General features: G+C 63.6%; 1 protein-coding gene across 3 annotated transcripts; it reads left to right on the top strand.

Moving 5' to 3' along the window:
• Positions 1-5,712: 5,712 nt before the first annotated feature.
• DNAJB2 (DnaJ heat shock protein family (Hsp40) member B2) lies at positions 5,713-11,365 on the top strand. Of its 3 annotated transcripts, XM_075153044.1 has the most exons (10): positions 5,745-5,830; positions 6,812-6,901; positions 7,911-8,020; positions 8,444-8,497; positions 8,650-8,769; positions 8,948-9,037; positions 9,166-9,271; positions 9,402-9,472; positions 9,723-9,944; positions 10,945-11,365. In XM_075153044.1, exons 2-10 carry the CDS (start codon positions 6,837-6,839, stop codon positions 10,953-10,955), a joined length of 849 nt encoding a protein of 282 aa, XP_075009145.1. In that variant the 5' UTR covers positions 5,745-5,830; positions 6,812-6,836; the 3' UTR covers positions 10,956-11,365. The 3 variants fall into 3 exon arrangements, with proteins under 3 accessions (XP_075009146.1, XP_075009145.1, XP_075009144.1); XM_075153045.1 differs by having other exon boundaries at positions 5,713-5,830; positions 9,723-11,365; XM_075153043.1 differs by having other exon boundaries at positions 8,653-8,769; positions 9,723-11,365.
• The last annotated feature ends 6 nt before the right edge of the window (positions 11,366-11,371 follow it).

Consider the following 11,371-nt stretch of genomic DNA (forward strand, 5'->3'; position numbering starts at 1 on the left):
CAGTTTGCTGAGCTCCCATGTCTAATGCGGCCCTCCTCATTAGGACGAGCCATTCCCGGGTGCCCTGTGCACACAGGGGCTGTTGTGCCCTTCCCTGGGACAGTGTGGCTCTCACGTTGCCATTTAATAGCCCTGCATCGGACACAGCCAGGAGGGCTTACCACCTCCCAGGCAGGAGGACGCAGAGCCTGGCAAGAGCCGGGTACCAAGGGCTCCTGCATGTGTTGGGGGACCCTCAGCATCTCTGCCAGGCATCAATTAACCATGGAAAACCCACCTCGCCACAAGCCTGGTTTCAATTCTTGAGATGACAGGTCTGCTCAGGGGAAAGGCAGAGATGTAACCGGCTTGTAATGCGGAGGGTGCCCCGGGAGTGAGCAGCAGTGTCGGTGCGGTGCCTGGCGAGGCAGCCCGGGGTACCCAAGTGCTGGTTGGCGATGGTGAATCATCAGCAAAGGGCTGCAGGGCTTCTGCAGGGATCCCTGCCAGGCACCGCCGGCTTCAGCGCTTTAATCAATGGTCTTGAAACAAATCCCAGATTACCGCTGATAAAGTCTGAGGGTGGCAAGTGGATATGCAGAGTAATAAGTGACAAGACTGTCCCTTCCTCCAAATTCCCAAAGGAATTACTTTGCATTTCACCGTATTAAAGCAAGTTTTGCTGCATTAAAGCAAATTTTGCTGCAACGTGGCCTTTTAATCGGGCAGTTCTAAACCATCCCTTATAGTTAATTGTCCCCTTCACTAACTACTACCCCACTAAGCTTAGCATTATCCCAAATTTTTCTTAGGAAACGTTTTTTGCCACTGTGGGCCTTGCACCCACCCCTGGGGTTCCCCAGTACAAAACGTATCTCTGGGCTAACAGGCACACCTTTGCTGTTGATGCATCTGGTGTGTCCTTAGCAATGCAGGAATATAAACAGGCTGGCTTGGCATGCCGAGGTAAATACTCTGGGACAATACAAAAAGTAGATCTGGAAAGACCTTCGGCAGCAGCTATGAGCTTCCTTCTTCCGTGGACATGGAAAACAGATTATTCCATCCCTCTGCGGCAATATCGTGATTTATGCGAATGCTGTTATCATTATCTCCTGCCAGCTTCCAAGTAAGGATGTCATGTCAGCGGTGTTGATCTGAATCAGCCAGACATGTAACCATGCTGAAAGGTGACGACAAGTTTGCATAGCAATACCTGCCTTCCCTGAGACAAGGCTGATCAGTACTAAATGTATTTTTCAGTCTTTAATTCTCTGCTGACAGAATCAAAATTAATTCTCCTGTTATTTTTTCTGGTATTGTCAGTAATCTAGAGTTTTCTGGGTCAACCGGTTTATTTTCTTAATGATTGGAATCATTTCTGTCCTTCAGTCCTTTGGAATTACTCTAGTTTCCCTAGTTCTGTTAAAAATTACCATTAGTGGCTCAATAAGACCCTCAGTTAGGTCCATTAATACTGTCAGTGTGGGCCTGATGAATGGAAAATGTCAATTTTAGCAGGTAATGCTTTACACACTGGTTTGTTACAGATGGCATCCAAATTACAGCCTTCTCCATTGCATCCACAGTGTTGCACTGGTATTTAGGCACCGACGGCTATGGAAAACAGCAGGAGGCTGCCTACTGGCATCCTTTTGTGCTTTTTCTTGTTTTCTTCTAAGGCAAATGCATTCACCCCATCTAGAATTTCGCCTTTCAGCCGTGCCTAGCGCAAAGGCAATGGGCCAAGATTGGGCAGTAGCTGGAGGGCATGGTGAGGACCAGACAGCCGGTGCCCCCAGTCCTACCAGGCCCTGCGGGAAATCCTGGCCAAGCCAGCTGGACACAAGGGTCTTGGTGCTTGGGAGCATGTGGGCATGAGCCTGTTGGTGTGTGTGAGTGAAATCAGGTTTTGCTTTGCAATAAAATTCCTTCCTGTCCTCTGTCAGCTGCAGCTTCTTCTTCCCTTTGTGGCTGAAGGGCTCCCCAGCATTTGGAGGGGGTGCATGTGGTATCAGTCTTTTCATTGCCCCAATATCCCTTCCCTTGGGGTCAGATCCAGACCATGCAGCCCCCCAGCCTTTCCCACGGGTGGATGTGGGGTGCCCTGCTCCTGTGCATCACGGGATTATCCAGGCTCTGCAGCCCTCCCTGTTCCCAACAGCGTGCCGGGGATGGAGGTGAAGCCCCTTGCCACCATGAAGCTCAGCTGCTGCCTGGGCCAGTGCATGTGCTCATCATGGATAACCTATTTAGTCATGGGCTTCTACCATCTCCGCCAGCCTCTGACTCTGTTGATTTAAAATCTGCAAGCACCTCGGTTTTGCCTGGGTTTTGGCTGGGGCAGCAGCCCCGGCGTCAGCACAGGCGAGCACTCCCGTGGGGCAGTGCCTGGGGTGCACAGCCTGTGTCTAGCAGATCGCTGAATCTGGCCAAAGTCATTGTCCTCCTTGAATGAGAGTCACCCTGACTTTGCTGTTTCTCACTTCTCTGTCCTGCTACACCAACTTCTGCTAAAAGCACCCGGATGCCTTTGCCTCCCTGGATACTCCCCAGCTCCTAGAAGGTGCAATTCTAGAAAAGGCAGCTGAGGTGAGAGCAGAGCGGCTTGGGAAAGAGACGGGCACGCGGCTGAGGGCATGGCCATCGAGACAAACACGAGGAGCATCAAAAAGACGAGGTTGTGGAGAAATTGGCTGTGCAGGGAAGCCAGCGGAGCTGGGGGCTGTTCAGATGAGACAGCAGGACTGGGGGTAAAAGAATGAATGTGGATTTTTAAAATGGATGCCCCTCTCAAGTGATGTCCCCAGCTGTCACCAGCCCTCTGCGCTTGGGGGTCCCCACCCCAGCACAGCCTTTCCAGGGGTGAGCAAACCCAGTGCTCCCACTTTTCTGGGGACTGCATCAACACGATGGACATGCCCAGAGATGGGGAGCAGTGGGCACACGACTCCCACCACATGGAAGTGAGGACCTTCCCTCGGGGAGCGGGGAGAAGGGGGGGGGAGACAGCTGGGTACGACGAGGGGAGCAGTGGGCACACGACTCCCTGAGCACACCACTCCACAGCTCAAAAATCACCAAGAATATGATTTTGCAGTATGTAATTGCCAGTTTTGAGGAGGCTGTGGAAGGGTTTGTGTTCTTCTGAGGAAATCAAAAGCTGAAACTTTGTGCAGCACTGAAAAAAAATATCTCTTAATATGTGGTTTGCATAATAATATAGCACGAGTTTATGATGCAATTCAGTTGGCTTCCTAAGAGATGGGGTAACCAGGATAAAAAAAATTGATCCTTTGGGGTCCTGCTTCGCTCACCCAAAAGTTCTTTTCTCAGAAAGCCTTGAGAGTATTTAATGAGCATTTTTGCGACCCTGGAAAGCTAAAACCAGGGTTGCAACACAGCAGTCCCCAGAATTTGTAAAGAAATAAGGGTCTTCTTGAGACACACTCAAGATGCCTGTGCTGGGTTCGAAGCTGGTGTGAGCCAGGCTGGCAGGTAGGTGCACCAGGCCTTTGGGCAGACCTAGGAGGAAAGGGCAGGGAAAAGAGGGCAGGGTGCTGTGGCTGAAGGTGTGCGCCATGTGAGGCACCAGCGGGTGACGGGCTGCCTCTCTTCGGCTGCTGCGAGGTGGCTGGCTTTGCTCATTTGAGTAGGGGAGTGATTGTGGCAGCTCTGGGGCAAGGTGTGGTTGGCACAGCATCCTCTCTCCTACCAGTGCCGTGGTGGGCTACTGCCCAGCTTCACATGGCCTCCCCTAAGGACATTAGGGAGGTGTAAGTCCTTCTCACTGGTCTCATGGGTGAGGGACACACATGCCATGAATGCAACAGCAATGTGTTCCCCTGGCTCCAGAGTCCCGGCTAGCATGTGGGCTCCTCTCCTTTCCCGGGCACAGAGGCCTCCCCATCTGAGCAGGCTGAGACCTGGCAGCTCTGGAGCCTCTTTGTCCACCCATCAGCTGCAAAAGGCAGAGAAAGGAAAGCAAGGTGCAGAGACATGGCTAGGTCCTGGTGGCATCTCCCCAGCTTCCCAGCCAGCAGGATGGGGTCCCTGTGAGGCAGCCTGTGGCTCCACCTAGTGCCCATGCCAGCCGGGCCCGGGCCAGCTCTGCACCCATTGCTGAGCAGATGGGCCAAATCAGAGCCCCTGGCAGCGAGCGAGGGCACCCTGGCCGGGAGCAGCCACCCCAGGGAGCCCGCTCCCTGCTCCTGGGCAGGCAGGTACAGGTGGGCAGCGCTGCAATGGCATCCAGGAAAAAAAACCCAACAACACGGAATGCTCCAAGCAGTCGCTCAAGGAAATCATCAAGTGCGGTCTGACAGCAGGGGATGGGTCTCCCACCCCTTGGAGAAGAGATGCTCCTTGGCACAGTAGATGCCCTCGGCATTTCAGCCATCCCGGTGCTCACCCAGGCCCACTGGCTCATCACTGAGGAGGGCTCTTCATGAGGATGGATGTCCTGAAACTGGTCCCTGAGGAGTGCTGGGAATGGCCTGTCTCAACGCCCGGGTCTCCCCAGCCTGCCGGGTGAAGTGGCACTGGGAAAGTTTGCTTCCTAGCTAGGGATTTACCGGAGGTGAGGAAGATATCCCAGCTGCAGTGCAGAGGTGGTGGTGGGTTCAAAAGCCTCTGGCCCTGCGGACACACCAGGCTCCCTCCTTCTCCCATCCAGACAGCAAGAGGGAACAGTATGATGTCTATGGCCAGGACAGGTTCACAGGTGCAGGTGAGTGGCCTCGAGTCTGCCCATGACCCTGAGGACGGGTGAGAGCAGCCCCTCTGCGGGGGCTGCCCAGGCAGGGGCCACGCAGAGGAAAAGTCCCCATCAAAGCTCCGGGTGCCTGGCCATGCCCTGAGCCCCGGTGCTCCGGGCGCCTGGGCACCCTGGTGCTCGGGGGGGCTCGCTGCTTCCGGCTGCCCGAGCAGGGCTGGGGAGGGCGCAGGGCTGGTGGTGCTCTGCCCGGGCCGTAGCGGTGCCAGGCAGCCCGGGCACCCCTTCGTCCTCCCGCCCGCGGGACGGCCTGGGCAAAGCGCTGAGTCACCCGAGCTGTCCCCTCCCGCTGTCCCCTCCCGCTGGCCTGTCCGGCAGGGACCGGTCAGGCAGCTGACTCGGCAGGAGGCCAGGGGGAAGCGGAGCCCCGGGGGCTGCCCCTGGGCGGTGGCCGTGCCCCGGTGTGCTCGCAGCGCCGGCTGCACCACTGACAGCGAGCGAGGTCAGTGCCCCCCCCTTGCCGGTGCAGCCCCAGGGAGCGGGGAGAGCCGGAGCGGAGCAGCCAGAGGCCGGCAGACCCTGCCGGGCGCTCCCACCACCGCCTGGTTTTCCCACAGCGCCCTGGAGGGTCCCACGCAACCCGGTCCCGCTCCCCCACTCCGCGGGAGGCTTGCCCAGGGGATGCCCGGCCAGCGCACGGCAGGGCTGGGGGGTGGCGGGGCGCAGGGGGGCTGGAGCCCCCGGCTAGGTCCCCCCCCCGGGCCGCAGTGATGGGGATGAGGATGGAGACGGGGAGGGGGATTGCCGTGGGGACAGGGATGAGGATGGAGACTGGGGTGGACACGGGGACGGGGACTGGGATGGGGACGGGGATGGGGAAGGGGACGGCGACTGGGAAGGGGGCCGGGCAGCGGAGAAGCCCCGCTCCGCGCTGAGGCACGCCTCCCGATGACCTCACCCGCCTGAAAGGCGAACGCGTGACGTCACGAAGCGGCGGCGCCGCGGTTGGCTGCAGCCGCCGCTCGTCGGACAGCGGAGCCCGCCTCCAGGCCCCGCGGCGGCCCGGGAGGGGGGGACGCGCAACGGCGGCCGCGGGCGGCCCGGGGCGGGCGGGGAGGGCTCGGCTGCGGCACTCAGGTGGGCACCGGATCGGGGCGGGGGGGGCGTGCGGGGGGAGCGGGGCGCAAGGGGGCACCGGGGAGCGGGGCCACCGGGGGACCGTGGCGCACCGGGGAAGCGGCGCAAGGCGGGAGCGGGGCCGGTCCGGTGCGGTCCCTTCCCGTGCTGCCGCCCCCGCCCCTGCCGGTGGCCTAGATGCCCTAGCCGCAGGCCAGGGCTGCCCGCCGGTGGCGGCGAGGCGGGGCGGGGACGGAAACTTCCAGCAGCAGTGCCGGGCCGGGCAGCCTCGGGAGCGCCCTGTTTACAGCCGGGCCGGGGGGGCGGTCCTCGGCGGCACCTCCCCGCCGCGCTCCCGGTGCCGTACTGGTGCCGGGGCCAGCGCCGCCCTCCCCGTCAGCTGATGCGCCCGGGCAGCGCGGGCGGGGGGCGAGTACTGGAGGGCGTGGGTCGGCACCCCGGGGTCGGGGGGGGGCTGAGCGGCGGCATCCCGCTCCCGTCCCCGATGCGGAGCGGGTCGGCCGGTTGAAGTGCCCCGGAGTGCCCGGGGACGGGGAGGGTCCCCGCTGAGCCCTTAATCCGCTCCAGCTGCTAAGCACCTTAGCGGGCTGCTCCCGCTGCCTCCCCCCCACCCGCCCCAGGACAGAGCCCCCCGGGGGGGACGTGGAGCTGGGGCAGCTGGGGGGGAGCGGGGCAGACCAGGGGAGCCGGCAGCGAGGATATCCGTCCCCTTGCTTGGGCAAGTTGGGGTGATGCAGGTGGGACGGCGGCGCGGCAGCAGGAAGGGGTCCCCGGCTGGGGCTGTGCGTGCATCCCGGTGGCCGAGGCGCTGGCAGGGTGCTGGGGAGCCGTGTGTGGGGGTGCTATTGAGCCGCTCTCGGGGGGACCTGTGGGGTGGCCCGGGTGCCTGGGGAGGGCAGGGCAGCCCGCCCTTGCTCTCTCGCACCCGGCGCTGCCAGGCCGTGCCTGCGGAGCCCCTGACATTGCCATTCCCCCCCACAGTGACCCCGCGGGACAGCCGCACGTCATGGTGGACTACTACGAAGCGCTGGGGGTGAGCCGCAATGCCACCGCCGAGGACATCAAGAAGGCGTAAGTGCGTGGCAGGAGTGCCCCTGCCTGCCGGGCAGAGCAGCCCGAGCCACCCCCACCACCTCCCCCCGGCGCCAGCGAGGCGGGGGCTCCCTGTGGGGCCGGTGGGGACAGGGCCCAGCTCCAGAGGTGACAATCCAGCCTTTGTTTCCTTTGTGCAGAGGCCAGAGCGGGGCCGGGCTTTGCTGCCGCACAAAGGCTTCTCTTTGGTGGGGTTTGGTCCCTTTGTCCCCGCTCTCAGCCCGGGGCTGGGGATGGAGGTGGGAGGTGGGTCCCGCCGGTGTTTGGAGGCGTCCCCTCTCTCTGCCAGAGGGTGTGGGGATGACAGAGGACTGGGGCACGGGGACTCTGCTGGCGTCAGGGTCAGAGGGCTGGAGCTCATGGGGTGAGGAGCAGCGTGTCCCCCGACACGGGGAACGGGCCCCTTTGGCAGGTCCCATGCTGCGCCCCGGGCAGCGCGGGGGAGCCCTGGGGGCAGACTGAGCCGCCCGCAGCTCCCGCCCGGCACCCTGCCGAGGTCTTGCTGCTCTTGCTGGGGAGAGGCATCGCACGGGGGGGTGGGGGGAAGTAGGTGTGGACCGGTGGCTTGCCTGGGGGGACGGAGGTTCCTAAGAGGGGGTGAGAGAAGCTGGGCAGCCTGGGTTAACCCCAGCTAGCTGCGGGTGGGAGGAAAGGGCTGCCTGTGCTCATCTGGCCCCAGGAGCTCCCCCAGCAACCCCTGGTCCATGCATGCCCACGGCAGAGCCCAGGAAGGCTCCGGAGCAAACCTATGAGCTTTGCCTGGAGCTGCTGCCGAGGGCAGCTGGGGCGGGCGCAGGCTGGGTTCGTGGGAGGTGAACCAGTCCAGGAAGCTTCCGTTTGATGCCTGAGGCTGTAGGGCGCTGGGTGAAGCAGGCTCGGGGTGCCCCTGCCCGCAGGGTTGGAGGCATGTGCTTAGAGGGGGGTTTCTGGTGCAGGAGCCCCCACTGCCCGAGGGCTGCTGCGTGCCCATCGCTGCCCATCTGTGCAGGTACAGGAAGGCCGCGCTGAAATGGCACCCGGATAAAAACCCAGACAACAAGGAGTATGCTGAGCAGAGGTTCAAGGAGATCGCCGAGGCGTACGAAGTGCTGTCGGACAGTAAGAGGCCATGGTGCTGTCTCGTGCTGGCCCTTGGGGCTGCTCACCCTGGGGTGTCCTGCTGCTGGGCTCACCCAGGTGGCATCCCTGGACGTCCCCGGGAGTAGATCCCTCCAGCTCTACCGCCCGGCTTGTGGGGTTTGGTTACCTCCCCACGTATCCCCCGAAATGGCTCTTGAGAAAGATGCTGGGGTGCTGCCCTCCAGGATGAGGTTTCCCCAGCGGGGCCTGAGGCTTGTGCATCCTCACCCGATGCCCCAACTTGGGTTTGGGAGCGGTGCTGGTTCAGTGGGGGCTTGTGCCGCCCTCCTCCTCTTGCTGTTCTGTTGGCTGGGGGAAGTGTCGGTGCTCCTGCCCATGCCGCCGCTCCCGGCCCTATGCCTGGCAGCCGGCTTCCCCGCAGCTCCCTGTCTTCTCCTCCAGAGCAGAAGCGTGATGTCTATGACCGTTACGGCAAGGATGGACTCATGGGGGCAGGTAAGTGGGCGAGCGGGGCCATGAGGGGTTAGTGCAGCTCTGGATAGGGCCCCGTCTGAAGACCCGCTGTAGGTCTGTGCCCCCTGGGGCTCCCCACCCTTCGGGGGGTTCTCACCCAGGGTTCCACTTAACTCTGAGTCTCTTCCCTCCAGCAGGACCAGGGGGCTCCAGGGCTGATGCTGGGGCCCCCGAATTCACCTTCACCTTCCGCAGCGCTCACGATGTCTTCCGGGAGTTCTTTGGCGGGCGAGACCCCTTCGCTGACTTCTTCGGTGCGTGCGGGGCGGGGAGGGCCAAGGGCCAGCTCTGGGGCACTCTCTGGCCCCGGGGCAGCTGCTGGGCTCGGAGATGGGGTGCACGGGCGGCCCTGCGGGGGTCCCATGGCAGTGCCCTGCTTCTGGCTCGCCAAGCTGCAGGGGCAATGCTGCTGGGGGGCTCCCTGCCTTCCAGATGAGATGCTGCCCTTCTCCGAGCTGCGAGGACCTGGTCCACGGCACCACGGGGGAGGCCACTTCTTTTCCCCCTTCCCAGGATCCTCAGGTAGGAGACGCTGCCAGCCCCTACCTGGCAAAGGAGTCCCAGGACACCGTGTCCCCCTGTGCGGGGTCCGTCCCCTGCCTTCCCTGTGCCCCCCACCCTGGCACCAACCTTGTTGCTCCATTCTCCAGATTTCTTCGCCTCGTCCTTCGGCTCCGGCGCCAATGCAGGGCTGGGCTTTCGCTCCGTCTCCACCTCCACCACCTTTGTTAACGGCAGGCGCATCACCACCAAGCGGTGAGGGCAGTGCCGGCCCACCTCGCCCCCGCGGACCCCCCTCATCGGCAGGCCTCGGACCCCGCTTGCCGCTGCAATGCTCTGGCTGCCTGGCCCTTGACCGTCCATCTGTCTGTCTGTCTGTCTGCAGGATTATCGAGAACGGGCGGGAGCGGGTGGAAGTGGAGGAGGACGGGGAGCTGAAGTCGATCCACATTGACGGTGAGACCCCGACTTGTTGGGGTCTGGCAGTGCCACCTCCCAGCGCCCTTTCCCTTTGGGGACCCCTCTCCTCCTTTGGGGTGGCCTGGGGGGTGCTGCAGCCAGGCTTGGTTTTGGGCTGAGCCGTGGTTGGCCCTGGCTTGGGGCTCTGCTGAGGAGGATTGGGGTGGGTGGGAGTTGCTGGGGCTCTGTGCCAGCTCTGGGGAGCTGGAGCAGACACGACCCCCATTCCCTGTCCCTGTCCCTGCAGGCGTCCCCGATGACATGGCGCTGGGGCTGGAGCTGAGCCGGCGGGAGCAGCAAGCCTTCCCCAGCCCGCGGCCCCCCTCGCCCCCGCCGCCTGCCCCGCAGCAGCCCCCGAGCTCCTCGCCCGTCTGCCTCTACACGGACAGCGAGGACGAGGATGAGGACTTGCAGCTGGCCATGGCCTACAGCCTCTCCGAGATGGAGGCCGCGGGGCACCACCGAGCAGGTGGGCATGGCCCTGGTGCCCTGCCGGCACCGCGGGGCAGCCCTGGCACCCCGTCCTCCGCCCGCAGAGCCCGCGGTCCCCAGGGGGGGCCGGAACGGGAGGTGCCGGGGGCTGGCAGCCCTGCCGCAGCGGGGCACGAACCTGCCCCCAAAGCGAAGCAGTGGCACTGCCCCCTGCTCTGAGCCTGGGGCTGGGGTTGTGCCCCCCCCCGTGGGGCAGGGAGAGGAAAGGGGGGGTGGGGGCTCGCTGCCTGGGGCTCGGCTCCTGCCTCCCCCAGCAAGGGAGGGGACTCTCCTGCCCTGCCTCCTTGCTGCTGCTCAGGTGGGTGGGTGGCTGGTGGCACCCCGGGGTGGGGGGGCTGCCGGTGTTGGGAGTTGTGGCTGGAAGAGGAGCCCCTGGTGGGGTCTCGGGAAGAGGGGCAGCTCCCTGCCCTGGCTCCTGGAAGCGCGGGGTGCCCGCGGGCAGGCGTGCCCCGGCTCTGCCTGCTTCTCTCTCCCTGCCTGCCCCGCAGACGGGCAGGGGCTCCAGCCGGTGCCTCCCTGGCTGCTGCCCGCCCCTGCCCGGGCTGGGGAGCACTGGGTCGGGGTCTCTCCCTCCTTGCAAGGAGGGGTGCGCATGTGGGCTCTGCTTGTGCCTTGTGTCTGTCTCTCCCCTCTGGATGCTGTCGCTCCTGCCTGTACGCCCCCACTCCTCTTTCTCCATCCCCCCACATCACAGACCCTGCCTGGTCACCCCCTTTCCTATGCCTTGCACACCCACAGGGCACTGTCACCCCCCCGCCTTGGCCTGGGGGCACTGCCCCTCCCTGCTTCCCGCAGCAGCAGTGACCCTCAGTGATGCTCACAGGTGTTCCCACCCTCACCATTGCCCGTGGTCCTGCTTTGGCTCTCCTCCTCCTCCTCCTGAGACCTTCCTCCCTCCCTCCCTGCCCCTCCCCAGCCCTGGGCCAAGGAGGGTTTCACGGGTGCTGTTGTGTCCCCCCCTCCGCTTGTCTCCCCAGGTGTGTTCTGAGGCTGCTGGGCCCGGGGACAGCGCTCGCCCACGGAGGCTCTCCCAGTCAGGACTACGCTTTGTCCCTGCACGGCCACCCCCTGCCACCCCCTTTCCCCAGCACCCTCTGGCTCCGTGGGACGCGGTGGGGGGGCACGACAGGGCTTATGGCTGAGCAATACCTGGGGCTGGGGAGAGATGCCCCGGGCACCATGAGGTGGTGGTGGGGAGGGTGGTGATGGGGGCCTGGAGGGGAGGGGGCTGGAGTGGGGTTGCTGTAGATTAGGCTGCTGGGGGGTGCTGGCAGCAGGCAGCGAGGGGCAGCATGGCTGGGCTCAGCCAGTGGGGCTGGGCTCTGCCCCCCTCCTCGCTGCAGCCCCCCCTCCCTGACCCCCTTCTGCTGACAGCCATCAATAAACCTGTTTGCAGTAGCTGCT

This window comes from Calonectris borealis, chromosome 6, assembly GCF_964195595.1.
Source record: "Calonectris borealis chromosome 6, bCalBor7.hap1.2, whole genome shotgun sequence".
NCBI classification, from domain to species: domain Eukaryota; kingdom Metazoa; phylum Chordata; class Aves; order Procellariiformes; family Procellariidae; genus Calonectris; species Calonectris borealis.